Here is an 18,337-nt window from a genome sequence, read left to right on the forward strand (position 1 = left end):
TGCTTCATTATTATAAAAGTAAAACTCTTTTATCTTATGAATATTTCTTAATTAGCCCTTCAGGGAAGCATCTTGATAATATGAAGTACCCTCCATAAAGGAGGACCTATGGAATTACATGGATTTCATTTCTCACCTTTCCTGGGTTCACTAGGATGGCAGAGGAACTGGTGAGTAAACAGCTAAGCTCTAGTTAGTATGTCTACATTCCTTCTCAATTGGTTTCACAGAGGCAGTAAACAGGGGAAGAAGCTGGCTGGGTTTACATATGGGTAAATGCATGTTTGTATGTTAGCCCCGGCTTGCCTGATCAGTGTATTAAATAAGTCAAAATTGGATGGGTTCACTAACACTCTGAGCTTTAATTGTGTCTTAGAAACCACAATGCCCAACGAAGTTAACAAAATCAAACAAATGACCTTATAGATTAGTAAATACATTATGCAACCCTAACTGATCTCTTAACTGGAATGGTTAAGAGTTTTAATCCACAGTAGAGGGGAAAGGAAGAAAAAACCTCCTCCCAGATACAGTGGTTAGTTATCTTACCTCTGCTTAATGCCAATGAAGGGTCCACCAGTTTCTCAGATGATCAACTCTGCTATTAAATGTTGTATCAACAGGGAGGTCTTAATATTTCATCAAATCCTTGTTCAAGTAATCCCTGTTTGGCTCCTAAATTTGGAGCAAACAAAAAACAATTTGCTGTGTAATTTATGGGACAATCTTTCAGATATTAGGCATACTTCCAAGATAACTGTACACAAATCCCTTCATATTTTTCTTATATTTAGGCATTATTGTTTATGCCTCCTCCACGTGGTATACTACCCCGAAGCATAATAACAAATTCCACAGTTCTTGATAGGCTTCTGATCTGATCCAGCAAGACAGTCCCAATTATGTATTTAATCAACCAACATTTTTATTACACACATATTAATATTTTTAGTCAATGCCATCACAACCTCACTTTTTTTATAATGAACTGGTTATTTAAAGACTAAAAAGGCCATTTCTCTTGCTGGAACAATGGCAAGAAGAGGGTATGCTTAGTCTGTAACCAGTAAAATCTCTGAACTATTTCAGAATCAGCAAACTGGTACTAATTTGGGTTTTTAAAAAATGTATCAGAGATTTATTGCTTCCTGTGGTAAAAGTCAAGTCAAGGTGGAACTAATAGCGCATGATAAATTGGATCTGCATGCATTTGTACCTGAAAAAAGCTTGAGTAGCCAATGGAATAGTTGCACTATCCTCAAAAAGTGGGAGGGTGTGTCATTAATAAACCAATGAAACCCACTTTACCAAACTAATACTCAAAGATTCTTTGTGGGTTTAGGAGGAAAGGCAATAAGACCAGTGTTGCTTAGACAAAAATTGGTTGCTTTAACTGTTGAATCCTGTCCTTTGCTCTGACAGTTCTCCTACTTCTTCCTTCTGGGTTTGGTTGCTTATCCCAGTTTTTATTATGTCCTGCGTTGGATCCTGGTGCACGTCTGGAAAATGGAATTCTGCTTTGCCGTCTATGTAACTGCCAGGTGGGAGACTCCCTGGAAATCTAAAACCACAGGCTAAAAGACTAGGGGAGAAAATCACTCACAGCTCTTCCAGGAGCATCCGCCCACCCACCCAGCCAGCCCAACCACTTCTGCCCATCCCTGTTTGACAAAACCAGCATGATACAATGCTCACAGTCAGCCGTAAGGTGTCACTACTGATTTAGTTATTTCCTTCTGGCAGCCAATTTCTCTTTTACCTATCAAAGGTTGTATCAGGGTCACCTCTTAGCAGGTGGAAGATTATCCCTTAATGCATTAGGAGGGGAATGGGTTAGCTGCCCCATAGTCTCTTTCCTTTCCACAAACTGAGCTGAGATTATAGGCTTAGCTAAATTTCCAGCGATCCTGCCAGAGAAGGGAAGAAGGAGAGCGCAAGGAAGTTAGGCTTCGGTGTTGTGGGGGTTAAATGATGATGCCTGATTAGCTGCTTTGGAAAAGGGGGAACAAGGCTCAACCTGCTCTCAGATGGAAAGAAGCAACGGATTAACTTAGCAGACTCTGCCGCAGGATGTTAAGGACAATGAAATCTGGCTCTCTAGCCTCATCCCTCTGAGATGTCCTAAACCTCCAGTTTAGGCTTCCAATCCTGAGTCAGATCCATCCTACCTGGCTTCGTCCCCCAACTGGCAGGTTCCCCACAATCCTTCTCCACCCATATACAGATCTCATCTTCCGTCTCCCACCATGCCTTGCAAACTGGGCCCTGAGCTTCTTTAGCTGTGACTATTCAACACTGAGCTGTGCTACCCTGCTCTTCTTTCTGCCGGTCCATCTGCACAGCGCAGTCCACTGTCTCTTTAAGTTGCTCCCGCACTGTGCTGACAGCTGCTCCCCCTCCCTCCCTCCCTCCCTCCTTCCTTCCCCCGACTGTGTCTCTCTCTGTGTCTGTCACAGCAGCTCTGCTAGGGACCAACCCTCCCACCGCCATCCCCCCTTCCCTCTCCATCCCCCCTTGTCCCCTGGGGGACCATGAGCCTTCCTCGTGGACACCCGGAGGGATCCCAGCCCCACTGACCCTCCCCCTCCTCCGCTCTGCCCTCCTTCCTCCTCCTCCCCCCATCACCCCAACCCTGCAGCCTGAGCGAGATGTTTCACGCCTTGGTAGCAGGGACCATTGTCTTTCCTGGCCTCTTCCTGTTGTCCAAGAACGGCCTCAAGTGGCTACCGGGCCTGCGATGGGAGGAGGCTGACGCGGTCATCGTCTCAGCCAGGTAACCAGGGATGCAGGAGGGGATGCCAGCAGTCCAGAGGGTGGGTAGGAAGGAGGGCAGGCAGAAGGCCTCAAGGATAGCTGATAGGTGTGTTAGTTTGATGTGGGGGGTTTTAAGGAAAAGGGGGGAACTGCGGATCCTGGGGAGATGGAATGAGAAGGGAGAGGGTTTTTTGGAGGGGGAGTGGTGTCCTCATCCCTAGTAAGCTTTCCTGGTGGCTTCAGAAGGAGAGGTTAAAGCTGGAAGCCAATCCTTAGGCTCACTGGGAATAGAGTAGGGTGCACTGAGTTTCAAACTCTCTTGGACTCATAAGGAATCTCTATAAATAGAAAAGTGACCAGGATTTTTTGGAAGAAGCATTGTATTGAGGCTGTGAGCCAGTAGATATTCCTAGGACCCCACAATGGGAATGGGACCATCATAGGAAAAGCAACCAACACAGTGAGAACCAAAAGGGTGTCACTGCCACCTCTTGATAACCCAACAGTAGTGATAACTCATGAAAGTCAAGTCTTAACAGGGTGTTTTGAGGCTGGGATAGAGGTGTCACCAAACGGGTTATCGGAGTCAGTGTTTGTTAAGCTGTGAGTTAAAATACTCAAAATGGAAATTCGTTGAAAAAGGAGTCTTTCAGGAGGCTAGGTGTTTTGTTGGGATATAGTAAGAGATGCTTAAAAAAAAAAGTGGCATGTAGTGAAAGCCTCAGGGATGTCTTCTAAGATGGGGTGGGGGGACACTGAGTTGTCCTAATCATGTAAAATGTTTTCTTTTAAGCATGAAAGCCTCTCTGTTGATTGATTTTTGGAATTACTTAAGAATGTAGCCGGGTCAATGGGCAGCTGAACCGTTTAGCCATTGCTACTTATCTCCAAATGTATCTAACCAATGGCAGTTGTTATGGGATGGTGGAAGGTGGGTGGGTTGGAATTAAAACTGTTGGTCAAGGCTGGCAGAATTCTGGAGCGAAGTAATAGTCTAGGCCGGCTCCCAGAGTATCAGATTGGGATTGAGAGCTACTGTTTTAGCCTCATAACTTCAGATCTAAAATGGAAATAGGTTCTAGAATCCAAGAGAAGGAGAAAACACAGTTACTTAAACTTCTTACCATTTCCTATTCTCCTATCACAGGCTTGTCTCCTCAGTGCAGGCCATTATGGCTTCCACAGTTGGCTACATCATCTCCTCATCCTGCAAGCACATTATCGATGACCAGTAAGTCAGAATTTATGGTGTAATGCCAGGGCAGCCCTATGGTGCAGTAATATTATTCTTACCCCAACCCCATCTCTACCTTATTTTCTGAGTGCAGCCCAGATAGCATCTTGGCAAGGTCACACTACTGAGAAACTTGATACCTGCGCCAGGAGTGGCACCAAATTTAGAACAGGATGACAGTGACATGTTCCGAGCAGATGTACCGCAATGAGTAGGCTGGATCAGGAAGCTGGGAGCAGGACAGAGAGTTTGGGGTCACCAGCAGGAGTGCTATGGACGATAGCAGTGTAGGGTCAGGCACTGGTTTGTAGACCCAGAAAGAGTGTGCTCAGGATGCTGTTCCAAAATGAAGTATTTCAAGATTATGGGGATGGTGGAGACAAGATGCTTTGCATATAAGGATTGCACCCACACGAAACTAGTAGAGATATTAAAGTAAGACAAAAGTAGCAAGATGGCAGAAGCCAAGCCTTGCTGAACTTGCACAATAAAGTGCTGTCCATGGTGCTGTGAAAAAAACCTGGGCCCTCGGAGTTGGTAACTTCCCTTTTCAGCACCATGGACAGCCCCACTCAAATTACAGTGAGTCGTCCCATTCCCGTCCTGTATTCCTAAATCCTCATACAATATATGGGAGAGTTGATTTCCACAATATGTGCTGGAAATAAGCTCCAGGATCAGATTTGTCAGTCCCTCTGGCTTCTGGGAGGACTGCCAGTTTCTGCAGAATCCAATTTGGCAGTAGGGCAGTTCTGCAGGACACGAAAGACTGGAAATGCAGCACAAGTCCACACTGGGGAATTCTGAGGACAGAACAGGGTAGAGATGAAAGTTTAGGGTGGCTGTAAGTTATGGCAGGGGGTGTAGTTGAATCTATTTCTATCATGTCCTTTCTTTTTTCACAAGGATAGTTTAGTTTCTCATTAATGAATTTAGTTGGGATTAATTTCCTCCCTGGGTGATGTTAGATAGGCATGTGGGAGCAGCAGAGGGAATTAGACCAAAGGAACAGCTGTTTCCATTGCTGATTTGCATTCTGTGGATGTGTAATTAAGTTTTATTGGGCAGCCAGTGACGAAGAACTCCAGGGCCCTTAGGAGAGGAGGAGGTTAAACCAGAGGGAAGTTGAATTGTTGGGTCCTCTGCCATGAGCTCCAATTGGATATGCACAGAAGGAGGGAGCTATGAGATAAGACTTCTCTTAAGGATTTGAAAACTACCTCAGCATTTTTATTTTCACAAAAAATGTCACAGTGCCCCTTACACAGCATATCTCCTTCTGGGAAGTAGCGTGAGGTTTCACTGGCAACATTTCAACATTTTTGAAGTATCCTCTTCATTGACCCTTGTGACTAAAAAATCAAGAAAGAACACTTCCTATGTAGGTCCTTCAGCATGGAAGTCAAATACTGCTGTACCTGTCCTCAAAACATACAGCCCAGTCCTCCTAAATATGCTTCAGACCCAAATGCCCTACTTTTCCTTAGGTCTGGACTTCACAAGGACGTTTGAGCTTAGCATCCTGCATTGCACTGCTGCTTTGGCATTTGGCCTAATCATTTTGCATGGAGCAGAGAGTATCGTCAGCAGAAATGTTTGGGAGAGGGGGAGAGATAGCAAAGAGAGCTGAACAAGGGATATGATGGTTAAGAACTTGGGTCCCATTTGTAAAGAAATCCTGTTTTATTTATCTCTATTTCAGTTGCTCTTTAGCATTTTCAAAAATTAGTCCCGTCCAAGCAATTCTTAAAGTAGGTTTAAAGTATAATGAGACTAAGTGCAGGGTTCTGAATTTACATGAATCTCAGTGCCTATTAATAGAGTTGTTGGGTTTCTAAGCAAAGTTGAAAGGATGGGTCCCAGCTGGATGCTAGCAAGCCAAAGCATCCTGTTCATAAAAGCCAGAGGGAGTCACATGGATCCAATAAGTAGGGAGGAATTGCTAAGAGTAAAGCTGTCCTAGATGCAGCAGTGTCTAGAGTATCTTAGAAATAAAGCTGTAAGCAAGTAGAAAGTGGGGGAAGAGAACTGGAGAGAGACCACATTTGCTCCAGGAGCAGAAGATTGTGATCAGGATCAGGGAGTGGGAGTGGGAGTGAGAGAGAGAGAGCGCGAGCGCAGGACGATGTGAGCAAAGCAGAATCTATGTTACCATTGTCCTTGAGAGTGAAACACATCAGCATGTCATCAATTCCTCATTGATTGTGGCCTTGAGTCTGTTTCAGAGGAGTGGAGAGTGTCCTGCTCTTCCATCCCCTTTGCTCATGGCTCAAGTTATCTGCAGGGATTACTGTGTCTATTAGCTGCTTATATTCCTTTACCCCTTTTCATCTCCTGCAGGCACTGGCTGACTTCCAACTACACCCAATTTGCCGTCCCCTACTTCATCTACGATATCTATGCTATGTTCTTATGCCATTGGCACAGGTACCAGGTCAAAGGGCATGAGTCAAGATGCGTTGAGGCCCAGACGCTGCACACTGCCATCCGTGCCTACTTGCACAAGGAATTACTGATGGTGATTCACCATCTTTTCATGGTGTTGGTTTGCTTCCCTGTGTCCGTGGTGAGTGGGACCAGGGGGGACCCGTGTGCACAGATGAGGACGGGAAAGGAAGGGATGGGCTATTGATCCATGTAGCAGAAGCTGCATATAAGGTTGCTGTGCTTTAGAAGATGCTGCCCCACCCACCCAGGTCTGCCATGTTTATCCCTTTCCCCCCTTCAGCTGTGGCGTCAAGGCAAAGGTGACTTCTTTCTGGGTTGCATGTTGATGGCTGAACTCAGCACCCCCTTTGTCTGCCTGGGCAAGGTTCTCATCCTGGTGAGTACAATCTGCTACCGAGCTTCTCTTAGGGGAACGGGATAAGAGAAAGGTTCAGATTAGTTTTTACCCTTGGTGTACATTACAAATACTCCTTGACTAATAACCACAGGTAACCCTCCACTTATGATCGCAATTGAGCCCTGCAGTTGCTAAGTGAGAAATTTGTTAAGTGAGTTTTGCCCCATTTTACTACTTTCCTTGACACATTTATTAAGTGAATCACTGCAGGTGCTAAATTAGCAACACGGTTCTTCAGTGAATCTGACATTGCTTGTCAGAAGGTCACAAAAGGCAATCACATGACTCCGGGACACCGTCATAAATGTGAGTCAATTGTCAAGGATCTAAATGTAAATCATGTGACCACGAGGATGCTACAACAGTTATAAGCAGTGCTTTTTTTCTAAAAAAAAAAAAAAGGTGCCGGAACTCATATGCGTCATACAACCCGCCTTGCATACCCTACAAGGTCCCATCCAAAAAAGGTGCCGGAACTCCGTTCTGGGCGTTCTATGACAAAAAAAGCCCTGGTTATAAGAGTGAAAAAAAGGTCATAAGTCACTTTTTTCAATGATGTAACTTGGAATGGTCACTAAATTGACTGCTGTAAGTTGAGGACTACCTGCATTGACTTAGTGACCGTTCAAAGTTACTGCTGCCCTGAAAAAATTACTACTGCAGCACCCCTACAGTCCCATGATCAAAATTCGGGCTCTTGGTAACTGGCATGTATTTATGATAGTCGCAGAGTCCTGGAATCACATGACCGCCATTCGCAACCTTCCCAACTGGCTTCCGATAAGTAAAGTCAGATTCCCTTAATGACTGTGTGACTCACTTAATAACCACCTTGCTTTTCAAAAGAAATTCTGATCCCCATTGCGGTCATAAGTCGAGGACTATCTGTATAGGTTTTATATATTTGTTGTTTGGTTTGTTGACATTTTATACGGTAATATAATTTATTAGATGCCCAGAGTTGCTAGGATAAGTTGGGAGACCGTACGTATCTAAATAAAGACCTAATGGGAAGGCAGAAGAGGCTCTCCTGGTGCTAGAGAGAGAAGTGGAAGTGTTAGCCAACCCGACCTGAATTTGCCTTTTAACTCTTTTTTTTCCCCCTCTCTCCGCAGTACAAGCAGCAGCACACTCTTCTCCACAAGGTGAATGGCATGGCCATGCTACTCACATTCTTTTGCTGCCGAATCCTGCTCTTTCCATATATGTACTGGGTTTATGGGCAATATGCTGGCTTGCCCTTCTACCGTGTACCCTTCTCCATCCCTGCCGAGTACAACTTGGGATCGGCCATCCTCATGGCTCCCCAGATATATTGGTTTGGCCTCATCTGCCGCGGAGCGTTCCGTGTCTTCCGTGCCCGGGGTACCACCAAGGATCAAGTAGTGCGAAACGGGCACAGGATGGATACCCAGGCACTGGACTAATGGCTCTCTTGCCCCCTCCCACCGCTGCAAACGGACAAGCTGCCTTTTCCCCCTATGACTTATTTATTGGGGTGATGGGAGGGAGTGGGGAAGCTGGCTCCTAGGCCAAAAGGGAAATGGGAGGGTCTGGGAAGGGGGGATGTCTCAAAGGAAGTCTTTAGAGGGCATAAAACCAAAGTATTCCTTGGTTTGCTATGTGGATATCCTTTGTCAAAGGAAACCCTCTAAATTTGCAATGCTGTCAGTATTTTGAAATGTTTATGAGTTGGGTAGGGTTTGAACCAGAGTGTAATCCTAAACCAATGGGAATACTGAGGTTATCTATGTTGGGAGATATTCAGGCTAGTGGGGCACAAGTAGATCAAGAATCAACCGGATGTGGGCCTGTAGAGCAAAACTAGGTTTCTAATGCATCAGGACTCTGCCAAGCTGAAGAATGCATAGTGGCTATTGCTTGCTAGACTATGATTAGATAACCTAAAATTTTCTGAGCATTGCTAACCAAGGAGAGACCCATGTGGCTTGCATGGGGTGATACTATTACCTGAAAGCAGGGGTTATACCATTGGATAGCAAGATTAAGTCAAATTCCCCCCAATCCTATTTTCTTTAGAGTTGCAGAATCTCTATCACATGTAAACATGATGGAGAAAAATACTGGGTTTGGCTTGCCCTCACCCCAGGCAGCAATAGGGGACCTATCAGCAGAATTAGTTATATTTGTAGAATAACCAATAAGGAAACACTTATCATTTTTTTGGATGCTAGTAAAATACATGGTCTTCAGTATTACTGGAATGTCATCTACCCAGGATATTTAATTCATTCATATGTGGGTGTGGATGTGAGCACACACACACAAACACACATTTATCCTCTGTAGCAAGATGATCAGAGGGGTGCTGCTTAAAAAACACGTCTCCTCCTCCCCATAGCAATAACCAAGCAGGGGAAACACATATTCCTCTCCTCTTGACATCTTCCTCTGTTCGGCACAGAATCCCTTCATTGCTCACTCCTGGACCCTTTTTCACTTCATAGGGCAGGAATCTAGCTGTAAATAAAGAGCAGGGGGGGAATGTATTTATAACCCAAGGTCTGCCAAGTATTAAAGGAGCCTTTATCTACTGTCAGCAGAGGGGCTGTGTGTGTCATTTATTAATTCCAAATCCCCAGTCCTGTGTGTATTGCCGAGCCCTGTACAGTATTTGGATCATTCTTTCTTTAAAACCTGTCTTTACAACTCTCCCTCTTTAATCTTCTTTTATTTCTTTACTGATTTATATCCCACCTTTATTATTTTTACAAATAACACAAGGTGGCAAACATATCCAGCACATCTTTCTCCTCCCATTTTCCCCACAACAATATTGTGAGGTGAGTTCAGCTGAGAAAGAGGGACTGGCCCAGCCACCTTTTATGCCTAAGATGGAATCAGAACTCACTGTCTCCCAGTATTTGGCCCAAAGTCACCTGGCCAGCTTTCGTGGCTAAGGTGGGACTTGAATTCAGAGTCTCCCACTTTCTAGCCTGATGCATTGTTTCTTCATCAATGAATATCTTGCAAATGCATACAAATTCAAAGGCCTTTTACTTAACAGGAAGGACAGTGGAAAAGAGCAGAGGACAAGCTGTTTGGCTCAGGAACTCTAGTCGTCTTCTCTAGTTGTGTTGTTTACGAAAAAGCCTGAAATGAGGAAGAATGGGAAATCAGATCCAGGAGGAAATGGGTGGGCACAAAATGTGGCTCTTGAGAGCACCAGGGGAAGGGGTTCCAGCCAAGGCCTAAAAGATGTAGGCCGGTGCAACACTTACGCTTGGACAATCTGAAAAACAAAGAACAGCAGGATGAGGAGAATGGATCCCACTAAGATGTGGCGCAACAGCTGAGGGAAGGCGCCTGGAAGAGAGAGAGAAAGGGGGCTTCTCATGGGCCACCACAATTCTAGCAGAGACTGAGGAAGCCCACTGCTCAGAAATAAGCTGGGAGGGTTGTTTACTGGCTTAGGATCTAACAAGCAGGAATCCTGTAAAAAAGCCAGGGCAGGGATTTGGAGGCATAATCTATGTGTTGCGTCAAGCAAGTGATCCTCCCTTGGACTTCCTTTTCTAATAAACAGGTTTAGAAGCCTCAACGTGGAAGAGGGGGGAGAGGGAGGAATTAAAGCTGTAACATAAGGGAAGATAATCACACGCGTGGGCGATGTATGCTTCTTTTAGCCCCATGCTACAGTTTTCAAGTGTTGCCTGTTGCCTGATTTCAGTCTTCCCTGAGGAGATTCTGGCCATCCCTAGAACAGTGTTTCTCAACCTTATCAACTTTAAGATGGGTGGACTTCAACTACCAGAATTCCTCAGCCAGCCAGGGAATTCTGGGAGTTGAAGTCCACCCATCTTTAAGTTGTGGAGGTTGAGAAACACTGCCCTAGAGGTGAATACAAACTGATATCTCACTTGGAGCAATAAATTCGGGCTTTTCTCCAATAAACTTATAGACAGCTAGGATCTTCTCTTTATCGGAGTCAGGGTAGTCAAACCAGAGTGCCTCGTGGGATAAGGACTCCATTGTCTCATTGGCATCTTCTAGTTTTTCTGCCGGTGCTGTGGGCCAAAGAAATAAGAAGCACATCCATCAGAGAACACAGGAAAGCATTCTGATATCAAAGGGAAGTTAATACTTCTTAAATTGGTTTCATATTATTACTGATCAAGGACAAAATATCTTTCTTCCCTTACTTTTATATCCATTTTCAGAGCTGGTGGATAATCACTTTATTCTTCAAACGTAACCATCCTTACGTTCAGTCATAACTTTTCTATCTACCTTCTCTCCTTTAACATTTTATGGAAGGTCTCTTTTAAGCATTCAGTTCCCATCAATTGTGTGATCAATTAACTGTTCCCCAGGTCTTTGTTTATAAAATGAACAAACATTTTCTGACTGCAATGCATATAGCCAGGAACTAATGAAAAAGTGCTGGAGTTTATCAAAATATTTTTTTCTGTATGACTATATGTGGATACCACTATGATAGTAAGCTCTTGAAATTTCCCAAGTCATTTCAACATCTCTTTTGTAGTTTAAAAAGGCATTAATCACTTTTAAATAGTGTTATCACAGAACTAGAATCAACTTTGATCTGGCATTGGGGTTAGCCTTTTCACACTATGCTGGAGAGGCTACCTAAACACAATTCTAAGATAAAAGCCGCATCCATATAGATTTGTGGAATTATATTGTGAACAGATTTTTTTTTTTCAGATGCACACAGGCTCTAAGAAACTGCTGAAATTTATGCTGAAAACTTCAAAGAGTGGATTCGTTAACAATAAGATAATCTTGACTTCATCTTTTTAGAGTCTGGGTTCATTCCTCATATGGATGATTTGGTTCTAGTTTGGTATGTTGAATGAGATTGTGTTATTTTGCCATACCATAGTTGAACAAACCATGGCTTGGTGTTGTATAATCCCAAACTAAGACTGAAGTTTCCTTTTAATTAGTTACAATAGCTTGCCTGCAAAAACATGGATGATCACTAGATGGTAGCAGATCTGACCACATATGGCCACTGTTTTAACCAGAGATGCAGGAACTTAACCCGAGATCTGTTGTGCTTGAACTAAGCACACCAAGCTAAATTTACTTTTCTTGCAGTAGATGTAACTGTAGAATTAAGGTGGATAATATTAAATTTTAGATAAATGGAGAAAGCTGGGCAAGAGGGCCTGGGCTCACCTTCCATTAGTTGATCGATCCATTTTTCCTTGGAGAGTTTTGCAAAATTGCATAAGATGCAGAGAAACAAAGACTGCATTGGCTTGGCATAATGGATCAGTCTCTCTCTCTCTCCCATCTAAACACACATACCGGATGACCTCACAGTGCATGCTTCTCTCCTCACATTCCAGCTGACTTTTCCAGCACAACAGCCAAGATTCCACCACCCCACCCATCCAGGTTCTATCGTTATTCCCAGGAACAATCATTCCCCAAAAAATTAACAGCAAAGCAGAGGATGCTATGCAACAGAAAAGATGTTTATTTTATACTTTGCCCCCATCAAAAGATTCACACATTCTGGGGAAGCACATGGTCCCCTGGCATGTTCTTGTAAGGCACTCATTTAAGTAATAATAGAGAATATTCATCTTGATACTCTTGATTTCATGTCTCCGAAGGCTTGGGCAGGATCCCCAGCATTCCTCCAGCAGTTGTGAAGAGGTTAATAGGAGAAGAACCATCTGTAATGAGGGTGGACTGGATTCCCAGACCCTGGAGCAATTTGACCTGCAAGGAATAGAAAGCAAAATGTCATGCATCGGGGTTTCAAAATCTCAGATGGATATTTCTAATTTGCTATCACAGTGTGGCATCTGAGATATATAGCTGGCTGCTCCTGCTCTTGTACAGGTAGTCCTCGGCTTATAACCATTCATTTAGTGACCGCTTGAAGTTGAAAAAAATGACTTATGACCAGTTTTCACACAACCGTTGCAGCATTCCCATGATCACCTGCTCAAAATTTGGGTGCTTGGCAACTGGCATGTATTTATGACACTTGCACTATCCTGCGGTTGTGTGATCACCATTCACAACCTTTCCATCTGGCTTCTAACAAGCAAAGTCAATGGGAGGGAAAAGCCAGATTCACTTAACAACTGCAGTGATTCACTTAACAACTGTGGCAAAAAGATCGTAAAATGGGGCACAACTCAGCTGTCTTGCTTACCAGTGGAAATTTTGGACTCAACTGTGGTTGTAAGTCGAGAACTACCTATAGTTTACTGTGCCCTGTGCTTATATTAGTAGGAATGTTCCCCCCTGCCTTGGGTCTTCATGCCATTTGGCCCAGCCTGGTGTTCTCCATATGGTAGAATTCACAGTTGCCTCCTGAAAAAACACCTTTGGGACAACCCTGTCCTGGATGACTGAGAATCTCCCTAGATATTTAGCGATGCACTTTGGGATGAACACCCTTTGAATGGCGAGGGAGCATGAACGATTTCCAGAAAACATTGCTGACTACAGGAACCGTTTGCGCTTCAGTTTGAGATGCAGACAAGACAGACTCATCCACAACAGTTTGTGCCTGTCTTCAACAGTGAAAGGACACAGGGCAGAAAACATGCTGCAGCCAAGAAGGCTCCACATTTTCACTACTCAGGTGACTCTGAGGACATAGATAAACCTCCAAGTGACCTTCTAAAAGAATGCAAATGACCAGCTGTCTGTAAGGAATATAAATCCTTCCATTCCCCACCATCCAGTCAGAGCTGAAGAAGCTTCTTCAAAGAAAAAACAGGAAGTCCAGTAGCCTCCTGAAAAACAGCACCTTTGGGACAACCATGACCTGGAAGACTGAGAATCTCCAAAACTGACATTTCCAGAATTTCCCAACCAGAATTAGAGGAAAACCATGCTGGGGAAGGCTGATCTGACCTCACTGCCAGTGGGTTTGTTTTTTTGTTTTTGTTTTGGTAGACTACAGTCCACATCCCCCTAGTACAGTGGTTCTCAACCTTTTTAATGCCGCAACCCCCAACCGGTCGTAAGTCAAGGACTACTCAACCGGTCGTAAGTCGAGGACTACTCAACTGGTGCAGCACCGTTTGCAGAATGGGACTTTTGGCGGGCTCAGCAGGGCAGAGACAGCCTGGACAATTCCTATTGGCTTTTGAAAGCCAATAGAATTAGACTCTATTCAAGAGAGTCTATTCTATTGGCTTTCAAAAGCCAATAGAATAAAAGGGAGTAGCACAGCTAAGGAAAAGGGGGAAAAAATGGCGGACTGCGTTGTTTGGCGACCCCCGTGAAATGGTCGTTCAACCCCAAATGGGGTCCCGACCCACAGGTTGAGAACCACTGCCCTAGTACCTGTTGCATTCTAACTCAAAATGAGTAAACTTTGAGTTTAAGCACAACCATTATTTGGAAGGCCAATGTTCTCCTCCTCCCTCTTCCTTTCTCTGCTTCTCACCTGCATCTCTGGCCCAGCCACTGCAATGTCGCGGATAGTATTGGCTCCAAGGGATTTGATGACAGCTTCAAATTTCTTAACTTCAACAGTAGCCAGAGCTTCTGCCCGGCTCACATCCAAGTCGGCTTGCTCTTTGGCAAAGCGCAGCTCTTGTTCCCGGGCTTGTGCAAGACGCTGCAGTTCTGATTCCTGGAAAAGTTTAGAGAATAAGGGAGGGAGAGAGGATGGTGGACAGGCTGCATCTTGGACACAGGCAGGATCCAAACATCAGAGTGGAAGAAAAGTACCTACCAATGTGACTTCTTAAATACTCTGGCAACAACTGCACTACTGCATACCATTTTTTCTCTTGCTCCCTACTAGAGAAGTTATATCAGCTGATTGGTCTTCTCTAGTTTGCCTTTATTTTTCCCACCTAAAGTTTATTAAGATACACATTCTATGAGCAAAATTTATCTGCATATAGAACAATGGATGCAATCTAAAGACTTTAAAATTCAGCATGTTCTTCTTAGTCTGACAAGCAATTATCATCAGTCATCTATCAAGTTAACCTCAAAAAGTTTATGGGAGGACTGGCAGGACTCACAGTCTCTATGGCAGTAGCTTGAGCCTTCAGCTTGGCCTGCAGAACAGCTCCTTCTCCTTCAATTCGGGCTGCCTCTGCTCGGGACTGGGCCTCTGCCTTGGCTGCTCCTGTGCTCTCAACAGCCGTGCTGGAAAGATAGGAAAGTGGAAAAAGAACCTTTAGAAACTGCATTTCACTATGCCAGGGATAGGCAACCTTGGCTCTTTTATGACTGGTGGACTTCAACTCCCAGAATTCTTGAGCCAGCCATGCTGTCTCAGGAATTCTGGGAGTTGAAGTCCATAAGTCATGAAAGAGCCGAGGTTACCTACCCCTGCACTATGCAATCAAAGGCTAAATCAGCCTTCCCAAACTTGCAATCTCCAGATTTAAGGAGTCCAGCTCTTAGCTAGCACTGCCTGGGACCTCAGAGAGCAGGAAAGAAGTAAGTTTGGAACAAATGTCCATAGTTCTTCCTTAAAACCTGGACTCTGCATACTCACCACAGTGCTTCCAGCTCCAGCAGGTCCTTCCGGGCTCGTTCTGCCTCAGCCTGATCAAGGATTTTCTGCCGTTCAAGACGACCTCGGGCCTCCTGTTCCAGCCTCTCTGCCTCATGTCTGGAGAGGGAGAGGATGCCAGTGGATCAGGGGAAATGAACACCAAAAAGGGAAACAAGCTTATCTAAGATCCATCTCTTTATTCCGGGAAAAGCTCAAAGGCATTCTCCAGGTGTAAACTAGAAGAGAGCTTGTCAGGAAGGAAAGAACAGGCTGTTTCCATTTTTCTTTGTTTTTGAGTAAACAAGAAGCTTGAGAAGAATATAGTGGTACCTTGGTATTCAACTGCTTTGAAACTCATCGAATCTGGTAATCAACACATTTTGATGTGAAGATTTTGTCCCAATACTCACTGTTGGTTTGGTACTCAACGCCCAAGCTAGAACTTTTCAGTGTTGGCTGCCTTGTGACTCACTATATTATTCTTATGGGAAAAATTTGTTTGGCACTCATCATTTTTGGTACTCAACGTAGCTCCCGGAACCAATTAACGATGAGTACCGAAGGTACCACTGTAAGTGATCAGTGAGAATTATGTAGGTTGTTTGATGGTTTGAAAGCAACGGTCAGACTCCAAAAACCGAGAAAGAGATGATGTGATTCTTCCAAGCAGATTTCTTTATTGTTCCTCACCTCTAGATAGAATTTTGCCAAACTAGAGCAGGCTACCAACCACATAAAACATACACTCTAGGAACTGTTAAGGAGGAGCTGTCTTTACCCTCTTTTGCTCACACAAACTGTCAGAACTGTGTGGTCGCCTGTTCCTTGGGAATGTACCCCCTCCCTCCTGGGAATCCAGACTACATTCTTTACAGCAACAGACTTGGAAATTTGAATGGCCATAGAGAAAAAGCTTAGGTGTTTCAAACTGTCCTTAAAGTGACAGAGCTGCAGTTGAATTAGGTCAGCAAGAGCAGACATTTCAGAAGTCACAGAAACGGTGTTTGTCACATATCTTCATATCTGACCCTTTCACAAGCCAAGAAAAGTAAAACAGTGACCAAACCCAAGAACTTTTCCATATTTGTGGTTTTGCTTATTTAAAAAGAGGGGTGCCCTCTGTATCAAAATTTCTTTTTTCCTGGCAGCTTCCTAAAACCTTCAGTGATCCCTTTCATTTCTGTGGCTGGAGGTAGAAATTCATAGTCTTATGCTCACTCAGCGCCTATAACCACCATAGTACTGTATAAATGCAGGTTCTCTGTTAACCTTTCCCTGCAATCTGAAGAGATCACCCACCCTTGTCATCCCCTCCTTGGGGAAAATAACTTAATCACCAGGAGACTGTGGGTTCTAGTCGTTAAGCCAGCTAGGTGGCTTTGGGGCAATCACTTTCTCTCTCAGCTCAACCCACCCCGCAGGGTTGTTGTTGTGGAGAAAATAGGAGGTGGAAGGAATGTTAGGTATTTCACTGCCTTGAGTTACTTGTCATAAAAGTAATAAAAGTGAAATAAAAATCAAATAAACAAATTTAAATTGCCCAGAGATTCTGGGGCAAGTTACACATATTGTTAATGATATCAAGTGAATAGGGGGAATCTGGTTGCTTCCCACCCCAGTTGCTCCCTACCGAGCAGCAGCTTCCTGAGAGTTGGTGGTGATCTCAATGGCGAGCTGCACACTGCGCTGGAGGGCGTCCCGTGTCCGTTGGTCCACTGGCTCCACACTTTGAATATCAACGCTGCTGATGACTAGGCCATTGGGGGAAAAGCGTAAGGAGTTGCGCAGGGTCCCTTCTCCATCAAACCCAAAGACAGCAGCACAGATCAGACGATTTGAGTTCTAGGAACATCAATTTAAGTAAGATAATTCAAGAACAGAAATATTAACTATTAACCCCCTCAAAAAGTCTGTCTTCACTTCACCTCACAGTGACTTCCCTCATAATAATCTAAGACAGTGTTTTTCAAGCTTGGCAACTTTGAAGATGCGTGGACTTCAACGGCCAGAATTCCCCAGTCAGCATGCTGGCTGGGGAATTCTGGGAGTTGAAGTCCACACATCTTAAAATTGCTGAGGTTGAGAAACACTGACCTAAAGTACATTTCTCCTCCAGCACTCAGGTCACTGCGTTCCCAACCTGGAAGTCTTTCTCTGCAAGAAAAAAAACCAAGCTCAGAGAGTATCAAGGACCCCACAAGTCTTCCTCTCTTGATTTTATCTTACCTGGGCAGCGAAACTCCAACCAAATTAGACTTTTCTGTAGTTGAATGGATTTTTGCACTCCTGGAATCAAATGCCTATTCTCTGTCCCCTTGTTCCTCAACACGCAGCAAGGAGGAAGAGACAGATAAGAGGAAGAAAGCAGTCTGAGGACAAGAACGTCCATTCTTCCAAGGCTTCTGTTCCAGCACCTGCAGCTGGTTGCTTCCGAGACCACAGCTGACTTGGAAACAGCAGTGGAGAAACTATAAGCAGCATCTCTTAATTCCCCTCCCCTCCCCTCCCCTCCCCTCCCTCGGTTTACATCTCACCTTTATTTTGTACATAAGACACCTATCTTCTATTTTCTCCAGAACACCTTGTGAGGTGAGGTGGATTCAGAGGGAATGCCTAGTCCAAAGTCACCCAGCCAGCTTTCATGCTTAAAGTAGGACTAAAATGCACAGTCTCCTGGTTTCTAAACCAGCACTTTAACCACTACATCAAAGTGGTTCCTTCCATGCAACTCTTCTCTGACAGCTCCTTTTGGGGCCCTCTGCTTGGGTTTACATATCTGGGCTGCAAAAATCAAGCATCCTTTAGATGGCAGCAAAGCGATAAACATTCAAGTCTTTGCTACCACCTAGTGGTTGTCTAGATTTTGCAGTCTAGATGTGGCAGAATTTTGTAATATTTTGTACCTATTGTATTAAACAGAAGTAGTGAATTTACTAATAAATCTGTCACTATTGATAATATATAAGAGTATTTGTCCCTTTTTTTCTTTCTTAGTTTGTTTGGGGTTGATTTTTTTCTCCTTTAC

The 18,337-nt window shown here is 44.2% G+C and overlaps 3 protein-coding genes across 6 annotated transcripts in view; 1 reads left to right on the forward strand and 2 right to left on the reverse strand.

Moving 5' to 3' along the window:
- Nucleotides 1-55: 55 nt before the first annotated feature.
- TLCD3B (TLC domain containing 3B) lies at nucleotides 56-9,398 on the forward strand. 2 transcript variants are annotated; one of them, XM_039330373.1, is made up of 6 exons: nucleotides 56-170; nucleotides 1,423-1,541; nucleotides 3,902-3,985; nucleotides 6,329-6,554; nucleotides 6,717-6,812; nucleotides 7,949-9,398. In XM_039330373.1, exons 1-6 carry the CDS (start codon nucleotides 156-158, stop codon nucleotides 8,258-8,260), a joined length of 852 nt encoding a protein of 283 aa, XP_039186307.1. In that variant the 5' UTR covers nucleotides 56-155; the 3' UTR covers nucleotides 8,261-9,398. The 2 variants fall into 2 exon arrangements, with proteins under 2 accessions (XP_039186307.1, XP_039186308.1); XM_039330374.1 differs by lacking the exons at nucleotides 56-170; nucleotides 1,423-1,541 and adding an exon at nucleotides 1,732-2,773.
- A 436-nt stretch (nucleotides 9,399-9,834) lies between these two features.
- CUNH16orf92 (chromosome unknown C16orf92 homolog) lies at nucleotides 9,835-12,226 on the reverse strand. Of its 2 annotated transcripts, XM_039330248.1 has the most exons (4): nucleotides 12,000-12,226; nucleotides 10,715-10,861; nucleotides 10,076-10,160; nucleotides 9,848-9,947 (listed from the first exon to the last, which is right to left on the reverse strand). In XM_039330248.1, exons 1-4 carry the CDS (start codon nucleotides 12,115-12,117, stop codon nucleotides 9,923-9,925), a joined length of 375 nt encoding a protein of 124 aa, XP_039186182.1. In that variant the 5' UTR covers nucleotides 12,118-12,226; the 3' UTR covers nucleotides 9,848-9,922. The 2 variants fall into 2 exon arrangements, with proteins under 2 accessions (XP_039186183.1, XP_039186182.1); XM_039330249.1 differs by lacking the exon at nucleotides 10,076-10,160 and having other exon boundaries at nucleotides 9,835-9,947.
- Nucleotides 12,227-12,280: 54 nt separating this feature from the next.
- The window catches only part of LOC120302186 (major vault protein), a 43,554-nt gene continuing 37,497 nt past the window's right edge, over nucleotides 12,281-18,337 (reverse strand). For both annotated transcript variants that reach the window (XM_039330232.1, XM_039330233.1), the window contains 5 exons: nucleotides 16,943-17,154; nucleotides 15,313-15,429; nucleotides 14,831-14,957; nucleotides 14,242-14,430; nucleotides 12,281-12,551 (listed from right to left, as the gene is read on the reverse strand). In XM_039330232.1, the coding sequence (XP_039186166.1) occupies nucleotides 12,429-12,551; nucleotides 14,242-14,430; nucleotides 14,831-14,957; nucleotides 15,313-15,429; nucleotides 16,943-17,154 (768 nt within the window). In that variant the 3' untranslated portion in view covers nucleotides 12,281-12,428. The remainder of the gene's footprint in view (nucleotides 12,552-14,241; nucleotides 14,431-14,830; nucleotides 14,958-15,312; nucleotides 15,430-16,942; nucleotides 17,155-18,337) is intronic.

The sequence above is a fragment of the Crotalus tigris genome, unplaced genomic scaffold, assembly GCF_016545835.1.
Source record: "Crotalus tigris isolate CLP2741 ecotype Arizona unplaced genomic scaffold, ASM1654583v1 scf7180000024427.8105951120:4207309, whole genome shotgun sequence".
NCBI lineage: Eukaryota > Metazoa > Chordata > Lepidosauria > Squamata > Viperidae > Crotalus > Crotalus tigris.